This window comes from Anser anser (genome assembly GCF_964211835.1).
Source record: "Anser anser genome assembly, chromosome: 1".
In the NCBI taxonomy this organism is placed as follows: Eukaryota; Metazoa; Chordata; class Aves; order Anseriformes; family Anatidae; genus Anser; species Anser anser.
The window spans coordinates 187,385,154-187,410,685 of record NC_139720.1 but is presented as its reverse complement, the minus strand read 5'-3'; the positions used below and the strand labels follow the sequence as shown (position 1 = coordinate 187,410,685).

General features: G+C 35.6%; 1 protein-coding gene and 1 long non-coding RNA gene across 15 annotated transcripts in view; both read left to right on the top strand.

Moving 5' to 3' along the window:
• The window catches only part of NBEA (neurobeachin), a 520,716-nt gene that overhangs the window by 459,737 nt on the left and 35,447 nt on the right, over positions 1-25,532 (top strand). For all 14 annotated transcript variants that reach the window (XM_083801108.1, XM_083801105.1, XM_083801107.1 and 11 more), the window contains 2 exons: positions 1,989-2,141; positions 12,379-12,546. In XM_083801108.1, the coding sequence (XP_083657234.1) occupies positions 1,989-2,141; positions 12,379-12,546 (321 nt within the window). The remainder of the gene's footprint in view (positions 1-1,988; positions 2,142-12,378; positions 12,547-25,532) is intronic.
• Positions 12,556-24,734, top strand: LOC310883296. The gene is made up of 2 exons (XR_014573466.1): positions 12,556-15,119; positions 23,207-24,734. It is a non-coding gene; the product is annotated as an uncharacterized lncRNA (long non-coding RNA).

The window sequence follows — 25,532 nt, the reverse complement described above, 5'->3', positions numbered from 1 at the left end:
AATTCAATTAAACACTAGATGTGTCTCTGGGTAACTCTGCCTAAATCTTTTGTGTACATTAGATGTAAAAATTCAGTTAAATCCTAGGATGTGTAAAACTGAAGAAGGAAAGTTGAGTTTACATATCTTTGAAGGAATCATAAAGATGCTTGCTGTCTGAGATTATGGGTTAGCACATCACCATATTGTATTAAAAGAAAAAAAGTTAAAAAACAGTGGTGTTTCAAGCCATCTATCCAAAATAGAAATGCACTTTATTTTAAAGTTATACTTTTTTTCACCACTAAATTCTGTTTCATTTGAATATTAATTTGAATATAGCTTTGAATAGGTAATATTTCAGCATTCTTAGGTCCTCTGGAATTTGACCTGCCTTTGAGGCTGTCATTTAGTGATTTGTAGCACATGTTGCTCTGTGGCCAGCTCTTAGTCCAAAATTAGTAGTAGAAAGCACTAGAAAGATTTGTGTCTAGTGTTCTCCAACTTTGAGGACTGTTCCTTCTTCTTTGAGCTCTCAGGGAACCTGAGACTTAGTGAATCATGCTTAGGGGAAAAGTTTGCTTTTAGAACCCTGAAAACCATTAGAGGTATACAATCAAATTTAAGATTGTCAGTAAAATAATCTGTTTTCTTTTAACCTTACAGGATATTCAGGATTGTTTTCTGTTTTGCTTTGCTCTGGTTGCTCTTTTAGTATTTACCTCATCAAATATTTTTAAACATTTTTGGCTTTTTGAAATTGCATTTTGTAATGAGCTATTCAAACTCAAACTTGTTGCATGTGGCTACTGGTTAGATATTGATTGGCAATGCATTTTAGTCTAATCTGAATTCAGATTGTTTGTAGTATATTAAAATGATGTGAAGAAGACAAGTAAATTGCTTCCCCCAAAATACTTAAATTGAACATAAATATTCATATAAATATATGTTTTTAATGAATAAACTTGAAAGGACCATCTATGCTTCAACTGTTCTATTCTCTATGGCATTGCAGAACAGATTTAATTAGATAAGTTAGTGTCTGCAGTGATTTTTTTTTATGCTCTGCATGTCTGCAGCCTTGAAAGGACCACAAAGAGGTTCAGGTTTCTAGTGCTGTGTCATCAGTTTTGATCATGTTACACAACTGAATACTATAGTGCTTTTAACAATGGAATTTAGCGAATTTAATCCATGCCTGGATATTAGAAAAGAGATAGTGGAGTTCAAAGCTTTTTTCTTTTGCATTTTTTTTTTCAGTTCAATACTTTCTGCTAAAATAATAGACAGCAACATATGGAGATATTTATTATGTCAAAATGCATTTCTATTTAGCTATCTGGAAATTGGGAAAAACTTCTCACTCTAACTTACCTTAACTTAACTAGTATATTAATACATTACAGATTATTTAAGCTACTCAGTCACTGAATTTTGACAGTTTAAATATCATGTATTTACACTTTAAGAACAGCCACTGTAGTGATATTTTTCTCTCCATGTATTTTTGAATCTTTATTACAGTAGAAATATTCATTTACCCTGAATTTACTCCCTTATATAGGTAATCAAATTGCCACCTCTTCTTATGCATTAAAGCATATAAATAAAATCAATAAAGTGTTTTATCAGCAACTTTTTCCCCCCTTTTTAAATAGTATAGTTAAATGCTGCTTAAAACATCCCATTCATTTATAGTACTGTATAGGATCACCATACATTTTCTTGTATGCATTATTCTGACGAGGTCTCCTTCACTGATTTGCTTTGCTTTTCCAAACTTTTGCTTTTTATGACAATAGATATGGGAAAAACAAAGAATATTGCTTTATGAAAAATTTTTGAAGTACAAGAAAACAGATCGTAAAAATTCTTAAATATATGCACATAAACATATGCAAAATAGGAGTGCTTTCATGGGTACTACAATAGAACCTGATTCCAGCAGCACCATTTAGCTTCTCTCTATAAATGTAAGGTCTCATTTTGTGTTTTCTCCTTCCTAGGAGTTAATTCCGGAGTTTTACTACTTACCAGAGATGTTTGTCAACAGCAATGGCTATAATCTAGGAATCAGAGAAGATGAAGTTGTTGTAAATGATGTTGAGCTCCCCCCTTGGGCCAAGAAGCCTGAAGACTTTGTACGCATCAACAGGATGGTAAGCAGCACTTTAATTTAGCCTGTGTTAGGACTTCTGTGTTTTAACAAGATAACCTGCTGCTGCTTTTTCATATCTTTAGAACTAGGTGTAAATAAATAAAATAGAAAGTGAAGGAAAATTTGCATTCTGTCTTACTTGACGGAACCCTTTATCTTACAATAAAATTGTGTTTTTACTCTCTCATGAAAAGGCATCAGGTGGGTGTGAGTTGGATGCTGCGGGACAGCATGAAAAAATTAAGTCTGTTTCTCTTCACTGCCTTCTACATGAAAAAAATAAAAAGTTGTTATAAATGATGATGTATTGCAAGAAATATTATGTTTCTTACTCTTTGGAAGCTATGTACTTCCCATTCATCAGAGATGAACTGGAAGTCAAGAGATACAAACGTTAGCCAACAACTGCAGTCTCTAAAAAAATTGTGCAAAAGAAATGCTCTGATGTAAATCATTATGAAGTCTGCAGAATTTTAGCATGAAAAAACATTTATCTGTATTGGTAGTTGGGTTTTGTGTGTGTCTGTGTTTTGTTTGGTTGGTTGGTTTTGGTTTTGTTTTTTTTGCCTTTACTTTACAGATAATGATTTCCATCAATGATAGAATTAATATGTAAGTATGCTTATAGTCATTTTTAGGAAAAACAAGGTATATTCTAATGTCTAGGGCAGTAATGGTTCAATTTATGATTGTATTTTTGAAATGGATCTTCCTTAAAATGTGTCTTATCTATGTTACTTTAACAGTCTTTGAAGCTATGGGCTTCCATACAGTTGCAGAGCCATCCAGCGTGTGCATTATTCCCTACAGTGCTTTTGTGGTAATACTGGATGTCTAGCAATGTTGTTTTTCTTATGATCACTTTGGCAATTTAATTTCAAGAAATGTGTATTTCAAGAAAATTGTTCTTCAGGGGTTGGTGGAAAAATAGACATATGAAGTTCAAAAGAATAGAGGAATATTATAAAAACAAACTTATTCCTAGATGTGTGTGATTTAGAAGTGTCTGTTTGGAACAGTAAATGATTTGACATATGTACAGCAGTCTCCTAAGGAAGTGATGGCAACCTCGTCACTTGAGGCTTATGAAAAGCACTAAACAAAGCATGAGAAATGTGTTCCAGGGAGTAGTCCATCGTTGGCAGGAAGAAGCTGAACAACATTTTCCTTCTTTTTCTTGGCTGCCTTCTCTTATAGATGCATATTTTGTAACATGTTTTCAAAAGCAACTAATTGTCACAGCTGGTGGCAATAAATTCAAGTGCAGTTTTACCAGGAAAAAAAAAAGGTGTGGACTAAAAGGATCACTACCCTTTATTTCCATTCTCAAGCGTGGTACACGCAGTTACAGGTGAGCATCTCCAGGGTGCCCGTGTCACTTCACAGAGCCCTTTTTCTGGGTTGTGGTTGTGGTGAAACCTGAGCTGGACGCAGGAGTAATTACACTGAAGTTGACCAGAGGTTTAGTTTTGACATCTGTAAGAACAGAAGCTTGATACCTTAGTGGCAGAGGATAAACAAACTGCCATCTTTGGGGAAATAAAATGAGAGATGCATATTGATTAATTCTTTTGGGGAAATTTTATAAAGAACGTTCCTTTTTATATCCTAGATTGTGCTTCTCCATCTTTCCACAAAGGTGGAAGGATAAAAGATGCTATGTGATAAGAGATCACTTGAAGAAAATCTTTAGCTTTAGTATGTTTGATTTCTGTTGTGCAATTTCTCCTTTTTAGAAAATAGCTTAGGAGTTCTCTATACAAAACTTTTGTTCTGGGATATTTATGGCTGTTGAAGAAAACAGATGCTTGTGTGAATTTAAAGTACAGCATTTATGCCCCTTCATGACTATAACTTCAATAAGGGCTGGTAGTTAAAAGCTGGAAATACTTCTTAAATATTAAGCTGTAATAGCACTAATGACTGATTCCATATGTGTGTAAGTACGCTAAAACTGCCATGAGTCGGATGAGCTGGTGTTAAGATTGTAGCATTTGAATTACAGGCTTCAACTAATTGAGAAATTTTCCAATTTCTAAAATCAGAAATGATCTCATTTATGTATCACACCCTTCCACCCCTGTCCCCACAGATGTATCATGCCATTATTACACAGTTTCGCCTGGAGGCATTTTCTGTGTGGCCTTTCTTCATCCCAGCATCTACTTTTAGCAAGAGCGTGATCAGTAGTTGAAGTTCAGTTCTACACAGATACATACTGTCTTGAAGTGAGCAGCTTGATGAAGTTTGCAAATGACAATAAAGTTGGAAATTGCTTAGAAAACAGGAGAAAGAGGCATAGATTTATTTGAATTAGATACAGAAAATACATGGGAAATCACCTTGGGAGGAAAGAATTAAAGATATTCAATAGGAAGTAGAAGTTTGGAAACAAAAATAGTACCAAAAGAGAGCAGCAGCAAGGGAAGGGTGTTAATGAACAGCAATTAGATTAGATATCACTGTAATTCTATACAACACCAGGTAGGATCCAATGTATTTGGATGCCATCTACGGAGAATTGTTGCATCACAGCGGATGTATACAGTTGTACCTGCCTATGGGCCTTCTGAGACTGCACCTGGAATATTGGATTCACTTCTGGGTGACTAGATGACAAAAGAAGTATTTGCATTTGGAAGCAGTTCAGAGGATAGAAACAATGTGAATAACTTCAGGATGTTAAAATAACCCTGTATATGCATAGTTCTTTGTAAAGCTTACTACAAAGTAGCAAGTAGATAAAGTAAGATAATCCCCTTCATGAAAAATGCAGAAAATATGTGTAGAAAGAAGTCACAGAATTACATTTTGAAAGATAAAACGTAATGATTTTTCAGGAAAAAAGAAAAAACAACTTCCTCACATAGGGTTTTAGTGCATAGGGTAAACAGACTGTATACTTTCATTTTGGTCACTAAAAACAGACAGGTCAAAGTAGGGAACAATTATAAAAAAATTGGAACGTTTGACATTCCCTACGTAACATCAGAGTCCTTGTTTTGAGCTGGTCAGCAGATGTATTATTCAGTTAGGTCATCCCCAGGCCAAGCTCTGGCTGTTACACAAGAATCTATCTCTAGAAAAAAAGCTAGCCCGGGTGTGGTGCTGACGTGTAAAACACAGCAAGCTTGTGCAAGTCTGGAATTTCTACAGCAGCTTTGCAAAGCGAGTAGAGTGCAGGTTTACAGGAAAGCCACAGAAAATTGAAAAATATTTCAAGTAAGTGTTATCCTGATCCCTTGTCCAATGAAGTCAGTAGTAGTCATTTCATTACACTGGAAAGGATCCTATGTGGTACTGCGTCACGTAGAGTAGGAACCCCTTTTTCCTTAGCTGACAATATTTTAATCTGTTCATACATATTTTTTGCTTGCTGACAGCATATATAGAGCATAATTTTATGTGGGAATAAATACAAATCTTTTTATAAGGCCTACTTGCTCATTTTCTTTTAGTAACAGCAGTAATTTCAACATTTCATCTTAAGGCTTACCAAAGCAAGCAGAGAACAACCTAGCAAACTCCACAGAGACAGTGACGTGAAAGGACTTATATTAACCAATTGATTAACAAGCTTTACTAAAATTCTGTTCAGATTAATAAATGGAAGGTAGGTTTGGGGTGTTTTATTCAGTTTTTCAGTCAGGTGTTATACATTTCTAACTAAACACAGAAATAGAAGTGGAAATTGATTTCCATCAAAGGAGATGCCTTTAAGCTTTGGAAAATTAGACTTGTTATAAACATTGGAAAAGACAGTCCCGTTATGTTTAAGACCTACTGCAGCAGATTCTAAAGCACTCAGCGTATACATCAGGGATTGTTGTAGCAGTTTTATTTATCCATACAAAGCTAGACTGATTACTACAGACTTACTCATGAAACATTAATAAAGCACTATGTTCAATGCTAACATGATTATGGTCTGACCTCGGTGATGGCACAAAGGACAGAGGCAGAAAGTGTCCCTGATAACATTACCCTAATGCTGGGCTCATCAATCATAATCTCCCAGTTTACCAGGAAAAAAAAAAAAAAAAAGGAAAAAAAAAAAAAACACACATAAAACCTTCCACAGATGTGCATCTGTAGTCCTGCTCAGCTTCTCAATCCCCACAGACTTGGAGCAGTCCTGAGAGCCAGAAATAGAGCATATTCAGTCAGTAAGTCAAGCATGTTAAATCAAGGCGGGGAACACCACTGTGAAACACTGAAGCAGAGCTTTTATAATAACTGTTCTTTAGTTTGGAAACAAAAGATGCAATATCGTGTAATTCAAAGTTAATTATAATGATATTTTCATTATGGCTTAGGCACATATTAAATTACAAATTACAGTGTTGAGTAAAATGCATTCACATAAATTATTTTTTGAAAGCCTAAATGGTGTCCTGTTTTTGTTATACATATTTTGTTCCTATTACATAACTGTTACTAAGATTGAATTTTCTTTCTGTCTTTGAAATGATTTATTTACACTCTTCTGCTGCCAATTACATTTTTGTACAGTTCCCTGGCTGTTGAGAAGCATGCGTAGTATTTCATAATTAAAAAGCCTCTTGAATAGTCATTAGATACCTCTATTATGAAATCTCTATTCTGCGAGGATCTGGAAGATTTATCTTTTCTGCTCACCATTCAGCAGCAGCTGACATTCCTTTCTTAGCAGATAAGCAGTAGATAAGATTTTGTATTATTTCATCACTAGTAGCTTGTTTGATTGTTTTGTGTCTATAGCCAAGGTTTGTCCTTAATACTATTAAACTCATTCAGCTCACAGGGGTTTCAACCAAACTGGGAAATCACTGGGATTTTTTTTTTTTTTGAAACTTTCTATATCACTGAAGAATCTATGTAAATGTCGAAGCTGCACACGTAAATGATGTTTCTGTGCAAACATCCCTTAATAACCCAAATATGTACAATGCTCTTCAGTCTCACTTTTATTAAAAGAGTACTTTGCTTAAACAAAGAGAACTAATTCCAGATATCAGTATTTCCTTTTTACTCTTATAATCAGATTAGAAAGAGTTTACTCTTATAATCAGTACAAGAAATGCTACATGAGTAAAAGAAATATTAGGCTGAGAGAATCTGTACATTCAGTGCTTTTCTCTTCTCAGTACACAAAAATACCTGACTAAATGCAAAATGCACATGTGCTAGAAAGGTGTTAGAATAGCTTATTCTATAAATATAAATTTATTTATAATAAATGTAGAACTCCAGATACTTTACACAACACATGGTTTGCATAAAAATAAAAAACAGTGCCTCCTATTGGAATCTCTATAAAACATCATTATAACTCCAAATTAGGATGATAGAAGAGGAAACTGTGCTGCCTTTGTACTGCACAAAGCTCGGAATTTAAGGGAGAGAAACTTCGTGTAAGTACAATTACCTAGGTTTCTTAAGCCAGACATCTAGTGGAAAGTGTAGATGTTCAGATGTTCCTGGTTTAATGTTACGGAGGAGTGATTTATGAAATTCCTACATTTGCCCAGAATTGAAATTGAAAATAGCTATAGAACTTGATCTCACTAAGCAGTAACTTGGCTAATATTTACTTTATTTAGCTTATACATAAGCATCAACTCACTAATTTATATTTATATTTTGCAACAGTTACAGGTCAGATTTTCAGCCTGTGGAACATGTGTGCATACACTTGCATGCGAACACATAAGAAACACAGTACCTTTACTTCAAAATATTTATCTTTATCTCACAACATTTTTCTATTGTCAATTACAATAGAAAACAACAACAACAAAAAAGGATATCAGTTTATTTCTGTTTAACAGTGAGAATCTTTTTAAAGGACATAAATAATACTATATCATTATTAATATATATGTGATATCATTAATATACATATATAATATACCACAGAAAATACTATTCAGTACTATATAGAATCACATAGAATCACAAAATCATATAATATCCTGAGTTGGAAGGGATTTACGAGGACCATCAAGTGCAACTCATGGCTCCACACAGGACTAACTAAAATCATCACAGCATGGCTGAGATTGGAAGGCTCCTCTGAAGGCCCCTGGTGCCACCCCTGCCCAAGCAGGGACACCCAGAGCAGGCTGCCCTGGACCACGTCCAGGCGGCTTTTGGAGATCCCCAAGGAGGAGACCCCACAGCCTCTCTGGGCAGCCTGTGCCAGGGCTCCGTCACCCGCCCAGCACAGAAGTGCTGCCTGGGGCTCAGAGGGAGCCTCCTGGGTGCCCGGCTGTGCCCATGGCCTCCTGTCCTGGCACTGGGCACCACTGAGCAGAGCCTGGCCCCGTCCTTTCTGCACCTTCCCTTCAGGGGTTTAGGGACATGGATGAGATCCCCCTGAGCCTCCTCTTCTCTAGGCTGAGCAGTCCCAGGTCTCCCAGCGTCTCCTTACGTGAGAGATGCCCCAGTCCCTTCGCCATCTTGGTTGCCCTACATTGGACTCTTTCCAGTATGCCCAGGTCTCTTTCGCATGTGGGAGCCCAGAGCTGGACACAGCACTCCAGGTGCAGCCTTACCAACACAGAGCAGAGAGGAAGGATCTCTCTTGACCTATTGATTATACTTTGCCTAATGTAGCCAAGAATACCATTAGCCTTCTTAGCAGCAAGGGCACAGTGATGACTCATATTCACCAGGACATATATAATTATATAAGTAATAATTATTATTTTTCTTTTTTGATTGTTTGTTTAGTCACATTTCAGATTGAAGATGTGCTCACAAAATTAATGTCCCCAGTATATTTTAAAGCCACAATCTTCTTGAATACCATCTTCTGTAGGGCCATCAACAGCTTATCTTAATGATTTTTTTTTTCTGCATGTTGTTACTATTGTACCTAGAAATTATATTTACACAAAAATTCTCTCACCCTATTCCCCACTGAGCATTGCATATTCATGAGAAACCAAACCATGTACTGTTGACAGTGACGCACTTATAAATTTTCAGGAGGGACCTGTGTGGAGGGGCAGCAGCCCGTCTCTGCCAAAATCCCCATCGCAGTAGTCCTCCACCACGGAGACTGGCAGGTATTCCCCTTGCCAGACCAAACATCCTCACAGCCTCCCCTTTGGGCTTCACCCCTTACAAATTTCCCCAAATCCTGTGTTGCATTTCAGCATACAAACCTTTAAAGCATTAGACCTCTAAACATAGTACAATAAATCTGCTTAAAGCAGAAGACAGGACACGCTGCAATGGAAAAGTAGCTCATTTATGTAGTAAGTTATTAAAGAGTAGTTCATCCATGTGAAATAGAAGTTCTTCAGACCTGCCAGGGTCACTGAGACCTTCTCAGGAATGACAAGCTGCTGAGTAGGGGCCGGTCATGCAATCTGAACCTGCCTCAGGGAAACATAACTTAGGCATTCAATTCTCCTACCTACTATGTGGGAGAGGATGTTAGAAAAGATAATGGGTGAAATATGCTGATTTGACCCAAGCATGTTTTTTTTCAAATTTACTCTCCAACCTTTAAATAGTCTACTTTTATCTGAAAGCTTTGACAGTTTCCTAAAATGTTCTGCATACTCTAGAAATAAAGATGCTATTTTTGACCAAAGCAAATGCCTAACATTTCCTTTCCATGAAGTACTTTTTAATAACTAAATAATAGATATTGCTGCAAATGAACATTATAAATATGCAAAGTTTGGAGGAGAAAGAGAACAGGTGGGCTGCTTATTGTAAGTTGGTCAGAGATGGATGCTGGAATGGATGGATACAGCAGGCTTTAAATTCTGTTTTAAATTTTCTTACATGCAAAGGAACATTAAAAATTTAGCATTTAAAAGTTAGGAAGTGCTTTATTTATGATTGCCATCGCATATGTAAGTTTATCCTTGCATGCTATCATCCTGCATACTAAATGAGGTAAAAGTCCTATGAAAAATATTATATGAGATCGTGCAGTAACTAACTATATCATGTTGCATGCATGCAATAAAATATAATCACAGATCTGGCATTTCTAATTATTTATGGGGTGACACTTTGAAACCAAATACTATTAGTCTAATAATATTTAGTGTTAAATAGTATTAACGCTATTTAAATAATATTAGTCACAATTTGCATGTGATAGCCTCTGAATTTGAAAAGGGAACAACACATTTTTATACATTTCTCTGCAACATTTGTTTGTAGTTTCTTATACAGTCCTGAACGTCAGCCCTTGAAAACTGAGTTCCATGTCAGCTATTAAGCCTCAGCCTTCCCATCGATATTCCTCAGAAATAACATTCACTGATTTTGACAGAAAAGAGTCCAGATTTCCACCATGGCATAGAGAGTGCTTCTTCCACGTGGAGCATTAGGGGGAACGTCTGAGGAATGATTGCATGGTTATCTGGGGAGGCAGACAGGGCTGGTTTTCTCTGCTGGCTGCTGTTCCTGCCTGTGGGGTGGTGGGCAGGGGGCTGCTGCTGGTGGGCAGTGTGTGACATGGTACTCTAGTGTCTGGTGATTATTACTTATTCAAGTTTCTTCCTTTTGATGTAAATTAATACAATGAAAATACATTTTTACAAAGTTTATCTCCCTATGAAATTTAAACTTTCCTGGGGCAGACATGAAACCTTGTCCTAGGTGGAAAGTGTTTCCACTGAGTAGTGGCACTGTGCTAGAAACAACGGAGGAATTAGGATTTCTCAGGAGAGAAACCAAAGCAAGACAAAGAAAAAAAAATAAAAATAAAACAAAAAAAAGCACCAAAAGTCACAATCTGAGAATTAAAAGTATTGGATAATGTAACATAGAGGGTTCCTGCCAGCTCTACCTGTCGTGTGTAGTCAGTAACAGTAAGCTTGAGATGTATGTTTACGTAACACATTGTATTAAAACTAATATTTATTTATTTGTTTATTTTTAAGACAGAGATAGACTCTCTTCAGTGGTGCCCAGTGCCAGGACAGGAGGCCATGGGCACAGCCGGGCACCCAGGAGGCTCCCTCTGAGCCCCAGGCAGCACTTCTGTGCTGGGCGGGTGACAGAGCCCTGGCACAGGCTGCCCAGAGAGGCTGTGGGGTCTCCTCCTTGGGGATCTCCAGAAGCCGCCTGGACGTGGTCCTGGGCAGCCTGCTCTGGGTGTCCCTGCTTGGGCAGGGGTGGCACCAGGGGCCTCCAGAGGAGCCTTCCAACCTCTACCATTCTGTGATTCTGTACTTCATTTTCTTCTAACTGTATAATTAAAAGTTAGTTCCCAGAGCTAGGAACTGAACCTCACCTGCTCTGATCAAAGGGAACAAGGTATACAACAGTGTACAAAGGCAGCACTGTGGTGTATTTTGGGGAAAGACACATATAAAAGCTTTGTTAATGGAACAAAAATCTTTTTACTACCAGTTCTTGTTTATCAGACCTTCTCTGAAGGTAGTGTTGGGAATGAAGGAATGAGTGCGCCAGCATGGCATATTAAATAAATTCTCAGTCAGCTAGTCTGGTAGAGGGGTAAGGAGAAACAGTGTAATGCATTCAGACTTGAAAGCTCCATGTCAGGCAGTGGTATCTGCTAAGGATGCCAATAATGTCTGATAAAGGTATGTTGATTGCATCAGACTCAACGGTAAGGCTGTCATCAATTTCCTCTGTCTAATATTAATCTCTTTCCATATGCTGAGCAACGGAGTGGCAATCCTTGAAGCCATTTTTAAACTAGCTAGTCGTGGCCTGTCTTTTCCCCGTTGAGACAACCTCATATCAGAAATGAGTGTGAAAAATGCTCCTATCCTTTGAGGAATTAGTCACAATTCACACAACGAGTTCAGAACCTCATTTTGCCGATACAGCTTTTTAATCCTCAAGTTTCCATTTTAGATATAAAGATAATTAGAACTAGTTGGAAAATGAGCTGGAAGATTGGGTTTATGAAATTGTTTTCCCACTTTCATCAGTTTCTCTTGACAAATTAGCTGACTTATTTGACAAGCCCAAAAATTAATAATTAAAACCCTTGCAGCTAGAAGAAAGCCAGTAGCTGAGAAGAAAATTAGCGTGATATAAAGCTGAATGAAAGAATAATATTTTTTTTAGCTTTTCTCTCATGATATAATTCTGGTTTTTAATATTTGAAGGATTTCAAATATACCGAATAAGCCTGAACAGGAAATGTAATGATACCCATTATGTTTCTTCAGTTAACAAGACATAGTAAGGCATAACTTAAGCATGAAACTGCAGGATGGAATTTACCTCCTAACTCTAAATTTCACTTACAGGCTCTGGAAAGTGAGTTTGTGTCATGTCAACTTCATCAGTGGATTGACCTTATATTTGGCTACAAGCAGCGAGGACCAGAAGCAGTGCGTGCACTCAATGTTTTCCACTACCTAACATATGAAGGCTCTGTGAACCTGGACAGTATCACTGATCCTGTCCTCAGGGAGGTAGGTGTTTCTGCCATTTCAGTCTAAAAACTGCTGTCATCTCGCAAGAAATGGTACTTTTTCCATCTTTCACTGCTGCAGAAAATTGTGGGCCCTAGGTGACTTCTGAAGCAAGTATTAATAATCTAGAAATAAAACAGATGTCCCAAAGTATTTTGTTTGCTTGGAATTACTAATATATTTTATGGTCAGTTATGATATGGAAAATTGTAATATAATATATATTCTGTAATTTAAAATTCTGCTACTTTTTATAATTTATTTTTATGAAGTTCACTTAATAGAACCAAGAAACTAAAGAGAAAAACTACATCACAGTCATAGGAAAAAATCTCACCTTTTCAGTCAGATAATATAGGAGAAAGTTTATATGTGATTAAGAAAATATTTGCTAGATGGGCAATGGAAATGATTCAGATTACTCTTCTGTTAATCATGTAAAGCATAATCAAAATGTTGCCAAAATAGAAAGTGTTTGCTATTTGTTGTACATACAAGCATTTATGTTTGTATATATGTGTGTAATATATGTACGTGCATAAATAGAGTGTGCATTTCAAATTTATCAGTAAATTTTAAGAAAATTTTTCTAGTTACCTTGATATATGTTTCCCTCCAGTGACTGTATTTGTTTTTAGTAAGACTATTAATTTGAATGATTATTTCTCAAATATCATCCATTCGTTGGATAAAACAATTGAAATGAGGTGGAAAGTGTGAAGAAGCAACAGCTGCTAGATGAGTACTGCTGTGATGAAGCTGTACACACAATCTTCCATTCCCCCAGATAGCTACCATCTGCTGTATGTAAAACAGTAATAATTTATACATTGCCAGGCGAAGCATTATTGTTTGCTTGTTTGTTTGTTTGTTTTTACGTCTTGGAGACAGAAATCTACAGATTTCAGAAAGAAATAGGTTCTAGGAAGCATTTACATTCGACTTCATATTGGGTTTTGTCATGTTGCTTTCTAATAGTGAGTTGCATCTTTCTACCTATGGTGCTTTTAGAAGAGTAGAACAAAAAACCTCATTCATACCCCTAGGCTGCTATAGCTATATTTTCATCCCATGCACTGCAAAGTTAATATTCTATGAACAGTATTTGCTTAGTTTTACAAATGGACAGAATTGCATTGATACTGCTGCATCAAATATTTAATGTTAACATCTACAAAATTGTTTTCTGCATTTAAATCTGGGCATGGGAAGAGTCAAAAAGGTACAAAACTATAGATACAAAGGAGCAATGTTTTTTTAAAGTATAAAACAGGTGTCAAGCAGCATGAATACAAGGGATTTGCATGGCTTAAGGTCTTGATTTGCATGGGCAGACTCCTATGTCTTGAATTTAAAGGTCTGCTCCCACAGGGCAGCTTGTAGGATTGAGGTCTATCTGTCGGTCTGTGCACCTTATTTAACATCTTATGACATGATGAAACTCTTCAGCTCTCCTGTGGCTCTACTTACATGCATAACTTGTCATCAGAAATTTCAAGAAATTCATGGATGTGTTTTTGTGCACTCACTTGTACATCTAACCCATGCCCTGTCAGTCACTAGCATATAAACCTCTTCTTAGGCTTTTATTTATGCCAAGCAAACTTATGAAAGCACAACTTTATCTTTGACACAAGTAAGATTAGTAAATAAAATACATTGCTAGTAATGAGAAGACAAAATGTCTAGAAAAAAAAGAATTCTCTGAATTTTAGTTTTATGCATATATATAAAGTTTTATGCACATATGTAAAAGTAGTATGTTTTCTCCTTCAACAGAGCTCTGACACTGGGGGTTTGTGGTTTGGTACAAACAGGTTAAAATATTTTTATTTGTTTTTAATTAGAAGTTATAACACACATGTAAATACAGACAGATTTAGAGCCTTTTTCTGTTTCTTTGGGCTCTGTTTATGAAAGTAAAAAAGACATTCTCTGTTCAGTAATAAAGCATTTGACTTCTTGATGATCTAGTAGATCAGGTATTTGGATATTTTCTGTTACAAGTATATATATGCCGTCTGGTATATTTTTTCATTGACACGTTTTTTTCTTATTCTTGCTTCTAGTAGATATTCCAGAAAGTAAATTAAAAGCAAAAAGGATCTTTTAAAGCTTATGAAGACCACTCAGAAATACAGAAATGTAAAGATAGAAACACTAGACTCTATACAATTAATGATAACAATTGTTTAATGTTTTACAGTGGCAGGTGGTGCTGTCTGGTTTCTTGGAAGCATTAACTTAAAAATTGAGCTTTGCAGTTATCCAGGAAAATTCATATCTCATCCTCTAAGTTATCTTGATATTTATTTTCTAAATAAACTGGAACACTTGTTTTGTTACCCTAAAGATGATGAATGTTCTCAATTAATGACACTGAAATAAGCAAATAAATACATGTTTATTGACAGCTGCCCATGGCCCCAGATACAGCAGTAGACTCTTCAATGTGGGGCCATAACTAATTTTATATGCAACTGAGTCCCAGCAGAACCTGTTCAGTGATACGAGGCTCCAAATAAAACCTCAGATCCAGGTTTTGAGCTGATTGAAGGACATCATTAAAAAAGGTAGAACCTGGCGATCTATTCATGCTATACCTTGGCATTTTTGCTTGACCCTTTTCTTGAGCACCTCACTTAACCACTGAGGAATATATTACTCTTAGCTTTCTGTTAAGAATGATAAAGGTGTAATTTCAGTAGCCATCTGACTGGAACGAAAATATATTTAATGATGATATAGCTCATCCCTTCCATTACCCACATCTTTATCCCTCGTGTGCAGGAGCCCTGAAAGAACTCTAATTTTTAACACTACAAATGCCCATCCTGTGCTGTTTTACCTTTTGACCTATATAGTATAAGAGTGTCTCTGGCTTGCTTTCTTTGTTTTCTATTTTGCAAATTCAGAGTGGATGAAACAAGAACGGTGGGATTGCATTAAACTTTAGATTACAGAAGTTTATGAAATCCCATACATCTGTCCCTGTAATAACTCTTCGGGAACTTAAGATATGCACTTGATGGGTAAAATAAACTGATTTCATTTAACACACTGATTTTGATTTTTCAAAAACCTTTGTCATTTTCTGGTAGCACAAAAAAAAACAAACAAACAACAAAAAAAAAACAGAAAAATGGTAAAACAAGAGCAAAATTAAAGCCTTAATTTAAATGCTCCACAGAACATATAAACCTGAATTTTGTTTTTTAGATCTTCAATGATTAGAAAATGGGAAATTCTCTGGGTCTGTCAATTATAGTAGTCTCTCTTAATCTACATGATGCAAAATTGTTTTCATATGTAATAAGGAGGAGAAAAAATGTGTAGCAAAATAAATATTCTTTAGGCCCAAAATTGATTATTCTTTTTCTTTTTTTTTTTTTTTTCATTGCAACCATTTACATTTTCTTTTCTTTTTTTTTTTTTAATGTAAAAGCAGTGAGGTGAAAGCTAAAACTTGAAGAATAGCTTAAGGATATTGATTCATTCTTACTTGACAGGTGAAATCATGGTTGCAGCACTAACCACAGCAATTACAGCATTAAAATGTCAAGAAATTAGAGGTCAGAATAACAGATAATTTTCTTCCTTTTGTCAGATTAAAAATTGACATTCTTTGACAGCACAGGATCTCTGGCTGAGAAAATTATGACAGCTTAACTCATCTTGTACTTGTAAAGCAGTAATTGATAATGAACTTTACCATGACAGTCTACTCCTGTGGAGAAACATGACAGAACATCCCTGGTACAAAGCCTGTATCTCTTTTTAATATGTAAACAGTAGTTATATTGGACGTTAAATGTTATTTGGAATTGTCTTTACTGTTAGTTTACATCATAATCCAAGTCCATTCCACTGGATAGATTCTGCTGACTTCAGAGTGTTGATGCTAAGAATGTTAATGCATAAAGAATAATATCTGCAATATAGTCTGTATTATTGATTTATTTATTTAGGAAAATATAATTCCCCTTCCGTTTTTCTCCAGAATTTCTATAGATTTCAAGAGCCTCATTTTTTCCCAATTTCTGCTTAGCTAAGTTGAAATACCTAGAACAATGTTAGGATTTTTGCATAAACCAAGCATCTGAACGCCTGGAAATCTGAACAATATAAAATCAAAAGTTCTTTTTTTTTTTTTTTTTCAAGTGACACAAAGTGTTGTGGCTGAAAAGGAACAGTATAGTCATACTGGTCATTAGGAAATGCAACAGAAGAGCTAAAATTATTTTTAACACACCTTATAAAACACACTTAAAATAATGTAATGGGACTGTTCAGATAGTGTATAGTGGATTAAGCCTATATAATACCAAAAGTATACAGAATCATAGAATCTTAAGTATTGCCTCATGGAAAAGGAATATTTCAGTTTTTTTGTTTGTTTTGTTTTGTATTTTAATTATTGATTATTTTTTTTAGACATTCATCTTGTTTGGGATTAGAAATGTTCCAAAAATTCAAGTGAAACATTATATTACACAGCTATTGGTTTACTCTATGCTTTAGGCTAACTTCTTGTCTTCCTTATGTTCAATGTGAGCTGCAAATACAGCTAAGCTGTACAGCATGGTAACTATCCTGCAAGCATGCTGCACCTTCAGCAGAAGCTTGCATTCCCCTAGTCCAAGAGGGATTGTAAGTGTGTAGGAAAGCAAGGCAGTGAGAAGCGACTGGGCTCAGATATTTGTTCTGAACAGCCACCTGTCAAAATACCTGAGCGTACTTGCAACTCACACAGCAAATTGAAAAATTATTAAAATTGCTAGAGTTTGACAGCCAGTTGCTATGCCTGTAAACTAATCCTAGGAGGACAGTTTTGCTGGCAGCTAACAGAGCATATGGCCTATGCAATATTTATTTCTTTGGTGGTGACTTGATATTTAGCATATTTAAATAAATTGAAAAGTCATAATGATGTGGTAGTCTTGTGGTGTTTTTCAGTACCCTCATTTCTGGGTTTTATTTTTCCTATTATATTTTCTTCTGTTATCTCTTTCTTTGATCTGACAGGAATAACAAAGCATCCCTCTGGATCTGCTATAGTGAAATATGCCCACAGGAAGCAGAATAGATCACATCAGTTTTCACTTTTTTTTTTTTTTTTTCCTTCCTTTTTTCCCCTTCCTTGCTGAAACAGTCTTTGCTACTACAGAGGGCTGACATGATAGGGCTGTCAAGACTCAGCAAGATAGATATATCTTTAACAAAGGGAGGGGGAATGTTAGCCTTTCCCTGGTGGCGGAACCTGGGAAATTTATGAGGAAAAAATTAACACGCCACCCTAATAACACTATATAACACTTCCAAGGTAACACCAGCCCTTTTGACCATGTGCTTATTTTTGCTTTCGCTCAGACTTATTTATTCTTATTTCATTTGTAACTTGTTAGATCTTTCTCTGCCGGGTACTGTTTCTTTGATGTGACAGGAATATCAAAACCACCCCTATGGATCTGCTTGATTGAATTGTACCCACAGCACCGGCCACTTACATGTTCAGTTGTGCTTAATTGCCTCCATACAAGGAATGGTCTTAGCTTCCTCTCTAGGTGCAGCACTGGTTAGACATGAATATGGATTGCTGTGAAATAAGTAGGAAACTGCAAGCAGTATCAATATCCACTTTTTTCTAAGTGAATTGAAGGAATCTGTACAGCACAACCACTCATTCAAGTAAAAACCCTTATCAAAGTGGAAATTATTTTCTTGTATGTGAGGAGCTCTGTTCTTCACTGAGAAATGCATATTTGCATACCTGCACTCACAAATATTGCCTTTTCCAGGCACACAAAACATTTTTTTTCCTGAATTCATACCCAGTTTTGGGATATAAAAAAGCACTTTCATTAGCTGATAATATTTTTGTTTGTCTGTGAATCTGTTCTGTATGAGCGATGAGACCGTCAACAGAAAACTAAATATGTTTTTACATTTCACTCTGGAGTGTCTGTTTATAGAAACATTTTTATGTCTTCCCAGTGAGTTTCAGCACTCAGTGTCCTCTTTTGTAAATGCAAAAGGAGAAGTCTTTACTTGCTGTTACTTTGTTCTGCTCGCTGTCTGTAGATCAAGAAATATGGGAATGTTTTGAGGGTAAGATATTTATTTCTATAGGTAAAATTCCTGTAAAAGGTTCTGAGTACAGGAAGAGACACCTTAAATCAGAATACTCAGCAAGGAATTAGTGTAAATTGCATTGGGTCACTTACCACATAATAACTGCCTGATGTGTAGGCTTTTATTTTGAAATTAATGTGTGCTTTGTTTACCTGTTTCTCATTCAAGGGAAAGGGCATTCAGCAGTTGTATGCTGCAGAATAGATAGAAGATTCTAATTATACATCCAGTTTTGCTATGGAGAAACTTTTGGGGAGCACCTATCCCAAGTAACACAACCGTTAGTGATAAGGAGTCAAAAATCAGAATCTGATCCATAGGATTCCAGATGAAAAGTGTCCTTCCACCACTGTTAAAAATAATTAACAGATCATGATTGCTGTAGTTTATGAATGCATTAGAGATTGATCAGATAGAAAAATAGTGAATATTTTAGTGAATCTGTGCTGATCTGAGTTCATGACTATTTTTGGACTGTGCTGTTATATGTTTACAGGCAGGAATTCAGAATTTTTTGATAGTCGAGAAATTGCACAGTCTCCAGAAGTTAAAAAAATTGTGGTGTACAGGTGTTTTCTGGTCCACAGTGGCATGTAAGAAGGTATGAGAATTGTTACTGGTCACTGTACTGGTGATTAAAAAGCTCAGCATCCAGAGCTAAGCATCTCCACGTAATATATATTACTAGTCATACAACAAGCATCAAACTGAAGAACTGCAGATAACTTATGTAGCTGACAAGACTTCATCCAACCAGTTTAATAAATAACAGATAATTCATTCATCAAAGAAATGTCAGGGTGACTTTATGAATAACTCATAGCCCAGAAGACGTCTCAATCTACTTTGAGTAGCTGACCAGTTCTCATATACGTTATATATTTCTATACATTTTTGTCAGAACATTCTGTAGTGTTACCTAGACTGAGTTTAGTGTTTTGCCCATATAAAAACACATCATTAGCTATAACCACTCTCTTTTATTGCAGAAATATGAAAAATGCAGCTCTTGTATATGAAAATTTCTTCTTTATTGTCTGGTTATTTTGTTTTTCTCCATATGGATGACAGGTACCAATTATTGATTTTTAAAATTAGCAACAATCATTTTAACATACACTTAAAGTAATATTTTATGTGAGAGAGGCAGAGAGCAAGAGAGATGGGCTGAAAATTGCTGCTGATGATTGTAACAGAAATAGCTGGAAGGGGCTTCTTTTTGCCTATTAGCACAGATTTCAGTTATATTACGCTGTCATTACCTAAGCATAAAATAACTATTATTCACAGCATTTCACACACATCAGTTTATTGGAACAGATAATACTCACTCTAAGTATCTAGTCATTCACTAGAAAGATGCAAAGCTGAGCTTCCTAAATGTTTTAAACATATTGATAATGTGTCTCTTTAATGCCATTTTGAAGTCTGGGTACAGTATATCTCTATTATTGTTTTCAATTTATGTCAAGAACAAAGTGAAGTTTTGAAGAATGTGTGCTTGGAAATACTCCAAACAGAATTATTTCTATATAAGCTAAACCCTGAAAATAACTGAGAACATTTATTTTAAATGTAACAGTAAAAACTACTTCCAAAACTGAAATTCTGATATACACTGAAGCTTCATGAATACAGTACGTGACAACTTTCAGTTTGTACTTTTACCTTCTTCTCCGTCAGTCCCATTTCAGCTTTTAGTTTTGAAGGTTTACATGTTCTCTGAGATAGTTCTTGTGTCCTGCAGTGGATAAACCGATGGCTGGCAGATGTTTGGAGATACGAAAACCACTAAATTTTTGGTAAACAGTATGTGCTTTACAAATCTCAGAGCACCTTCCTAGGGTGGGAACTAGGCAGAGGATTTGTGAAAAATGAGGCTGAGAGCAGAGAGAGAAGCCAGCTTTTTTTGGTTCCATACATACAGTAATAATTCATAAGGTAAAAAGTATTATCTTCATTGAAGTTTTTTCACAAATTTGAGATAAAAAAATAAAAACACTAATGTTGCATTACCACATTCTTAATCTGATGCATTTTAATTCATTAACAAGTAAATATTTTACTTATGAGTTTTGATATTCTTTTTTTTTTTTGAAAACCAAGCAGAAGTACAACTCACACTTTCAATTTTTGTATAGTTTTACATTTATGAAACATGAATAAAATATATATGAGATACTTTGCCTTACTGAATCTGTTCTGCATTCCAACCATTAAAAAAGTCTTCAGTGGTCATGTTTTCTACCAATAACAAACCAGAAGGATAAAGCCACTACTAAAATGCATTCCTTAATGATTAAGTACCCTTTCCTCTTTTATTACTGCAAGTTTTCAGAAGGCCTGTTCTGTTGTTTGCTTCTCTGTTCTCCTGCTTTTATTTTGTGTTTTTGTACAGGGGATGTTTTTAATTGTTAATAAGTAGAAATAAATATGTTGTGTGTGTTCTTTGTAATAGCTTTCTGGAACATGTGTAAATTATCCTTTTTTTTTTTTTTTCCGTCAGTAGAGATTACTCATTAGTTTAGCTATCAATAACGTTTATTTTCCACTACAATCATATTCTCTAGACTTGATCCTATACCTTCATTTATTTAATTCTACATCAAAAGACTTAGATGTCCCAGTAGTTCAAAAGATTACCTGCTTATAATCATCTGAATTCTTGTCAACTACTGGCCACATTGCCATGGGATATGAACAGTCACTAATAGACCCCCTTAGTCTTGGTTTAACTTCTTCTTGAACATGGTGTGTTATTCTACACACCAGCTTACCAGAAGGGTTTGAGAGAGTTCAGAGAAGAGCATTCTGGTGATGAGAGGACAGAGAAGAGTGATTTATGAACAGGGTTTCCAGGGCTTGGCAAGAAATAATGGAGTGGAAGACGAAATGTAACAGAAAGGCAGGAACACGGAAGGTTGCTCGTGCCAGTTCAGACAGGGACATTACTTGGTTTGATATCAGTTAATAGCAGTTACATGATCAAGTTCAGAAAGAAAAAGTCAAGCTTAATGGCAGAGAAGTTTTCTAAGGACTGTAGGCTATAATTCTGTACAAATCTCATAAGAGCAATTGTAGAAGCCTCATTGAAGCCTCCCTTAGTCATTTCAAACTAGAATGTGCAAGCAGTGGACAAATCTTTGTTAGGAAGAATGTCGTATAGAATAACTGTAACTTTTCCATCTATAGTTTGATTTGTTGTGTTCTCTTACTGAAGGTAGGCATGAGCATAACAAGAACCCAAGTACTTTTTTAGTAATTCTGCATCAGTCTGCACCTCTTATGATTGCGTTAACTTCCATCTCAAGTCATTTCATCTCTTTGGTTTGTTTGTTTTAATTCAGTTTTCAATTTTTGACAAGTAATGGTTTATATAGAAATTCATTTTAATAATGGCTACATTTTTCAAGACACACAGTTTAGCTCTTTGGTGTTCTTCACTGTTCTGGAATATTGGATATTTGGTCCTCTGCTGACTTTCGCAGACTAAAGTCATTCAGTAAGTGAACAAATGTGTTCAGTAGATGTGCTAAGCAGCTTCTTTTTATAGATTACTACCCAGAGCCATAGCTTACTGCACTTTCTACAACCAAAGCTAGTTGCATGCAATTTAGACCAAGTCCCAAAAATTAAATCCTGGCCTAAATATTCACATTCCCTTTTTTTTTTCTTTTTTTCTTATATTTCCAATTTTGTCAGAATTTCGCACAAAATGTATAAGCATGTAGTAGTTTTACAAAAATTGAAACAAATGTGTGAGCCTTTCCTAAGGTACAAAGAGGACCACACTGAGGAGAGAAATGTAACTGAAGTAGAAGAAGACTCAGCAAATAACTCGAGACATTTGTCATAAAGCAGGTATAAATTCAGTTAATGGACAGAAAAATAAAGTAGAAGGTAGAGGAATTTTAGAGTATTTGTTTTTTGAAAAAACGTTCCCTCCCCAAATAAACTTGTTATGCAGAAACTTTACACACATTTATTGTTGATTTTAAAGATTTTAACTGTGATTTTTTAAAGCTCACAGTTCAGCTTTTAAAATAAAAAGTGTAGTTAAAACCAGCTGTAAGCATGCACTGTTCAAGCTCCTAGCCACCAAGAAAAAAAAATAATGAGAAAAGAGTGGATGAAGTTTCAAAGTTTTAATGAAACCTCCTGCTGATATTACTGTTGCATTTTTATGGATAGAATGCCTATGCTTAAGGGCCTCTGTGCTCCTAAAATGACAATTAAAAACATATAGTGTGTCTTAAACAAAGCCAAAGGCAAGGACAGCTAATAAATAGTATTAAACCTGATGTGGTCCCCAACAAATTCTCCCTTCTAATGGCATACAGTAAAATTTTGCAAATACATAGGAGGCAGAGCACTGTTCAGATGACATCAGTCTCCCTGAAAACCATGGGAAGTAGCCCAATGCTACTTCCTTGGCTCCACTCCCAATTACTCCCTAAAGCACTTAAATAGTCTACGGTACTTGGGGTTTTATTCTTGTCCCAACTAATTCTTTCCTTTGTTTCAGCAGCTGCGCAGGTGCCAGAAAAGCCAGGCTCTTTCTGCTCCTCTGACCTTTCCTGGCTAGCAGAAGTCAAGAGCCGCTTGAAAGTCAAAGGTCCTGCAGATACATTCACTCTCCCAGTTTCCTCAGAAATACCACTGCTTTTTTCACTTGATGCATTGGCCTGTTGAGAGCTGTGAGTGGAGGTCAGGTAGACCACTTCCACTTCCCAGACAGGGCTGCAGAATAAGGATTCTGATTAATATAATTGGTGATTTGTCAGTGATGCTTGAGTCTGATTTTTTTTTAATTGATCCTAAATAAAAAGAAAACAAAAAATCATTATTTTTTTTTCCCTCCGAATAAAGCCGTGTGTGTGCTCTAGCATTTAACTGACCAACACAGGGTGAGCAGCTTCTTTTCATGTCTGTAGAACTAAAAGATATAAAAATGAAGGAAATGGAATTGCTTGGGATGATGGGCATTACACAACCGTCTTCTTATGGAGTGGAAGAGAAAGATGCTGAGAAAGATCAAGATACAGTGGGAATGTGTGAACAAAAGAGAGGAACAGGACAGTCAGGACATTTTGAGCTGTTGGCATGGAGAAGGAGGGAGAGAAAAGGCTAGGTAGGTGGTATTGGGAGCCTTATAGAAGCACTGAAGGAATTACCATAGGTCCACAGAGCTCCTCGTATGGTTGTTAATGCAGAGAAATGATGTTTGCAGCATTCCAGAGCTTTATGAGATTTTTTTTAGTCCTGACATTTGTAACTTCTTATTTTCATCAGTGAATTCACTGAGATATTATATAATATAGTTAGGCATTTCTAAACAACAAAAAGGGGGTTTTATTTTAAGAACTTGTATAATTTAAGTCTTGTAAAGTTGAGCAGATTTCTAAATTCAGTGGATGGTGTTTTGAAAAATACTACTGACAATTTTTAGCCTATCACAACTGAAACTTCAGGCTTTCTGGCTGTTACTCATTGTTTTCCACATGTGGAAACAATTTTAGCATCCCAGACAGCAGCAGTGTTTTTTTTTAGGATGCCTGTAAATTTTAGTGACTGCCAACTATGGGATGCTAATGACAGTTTTCATATAATTATTTTATTCCTTTGCTTCCTCTTTTTTAGACTTTGAAAATTCGTAGTGCTTCCAGTCAAAAAAAAAAAAAAAAAGGCTACATTTAAAAATTCAGATGATTTTTTCTCTCTTACTCAAAGAAATGTAAACTATTTATTTCCGTGTTACACAAGCCTTGAAATAACTATTCATTATTGAAGGCAATGTGTTTGGGTTTCTAGGAGCCTTTTTGAAAAAGAATGTTGATGTCATAAGTTTACTCTGTCTAAAAAAAAATAATGTTCCCATCCCAAAGATCTGAAAAGATAAATTAAAATTTCAGTATCCAGAGCTGTATTTCATATGAAAAAGAAATTAATTAAAGGATGTCATAAGGGAGAAGAAAGAGAATGCTTGCTTTGAAAGATAAAAAAAAATAAAAATTAAAAAATAAAATAAAATCGAAGACTGCAATGGTAGTTTGAAAAAAGAAAAAAGAAAAGAAAAAGAAAATATGCAGACAATGATAGCTTCAAGAGAGGCTTTGAAAGTAACAATTTCTTGGAACTTGAATCAAACTCAGAAAGAAAGAAACACTTTGGCCATAATAAAAGATGATGTTCTGAATAAGACTTCGCAAAGAATTGAGTGCAGGCTCTCTATTAGTAACAGGATTTATACAACAGGAGGCACATTGAGCAACAGAACTGGTTTGGTTTGGTTTGCAAATACTAGATAGGACACATCTGCAATTCTGTGTGTTGTGATGCTTTGATTACCATCACATAAATGAGTAATACAAAAGAGTAATATCAACAGGAAAATTCTATGTTGCAGGTGTACATTTTAGTAATTTGCATTGCAGAATCAAGATGTCAAAGAGGAGCTGGTTCTGTAGACTTAAACACCAGATGGGAAAGATCATCTAGATTGGCCTCTCACCCAACAAATCACATAGAGCTTTTGTCCATGCAGCCTTTTGAATGTAACCATAAGTGTTGATGCTTGAATAACAACAAGAAGATATGGAAGTGTTTCATCACATAGGTACAGTTTGAGAGATAAGAAATTATTTCAGTCACCTTAAATATTTATCATCCAAAACCAACAAATATTCTTGTTTTAAAAGAAATGAGGGAATGTCTTCAGAAAAGATAACATTGTTTGTCAGATCAAGAGGAGTCCTTGTTTCTGAAGTTGAACATTAGGTAACAATAGGACGATTTCAGGACAATTATCAGTCATATAAAAATAAAAAATCCTGACTGAACAGGTTTCAAAACTT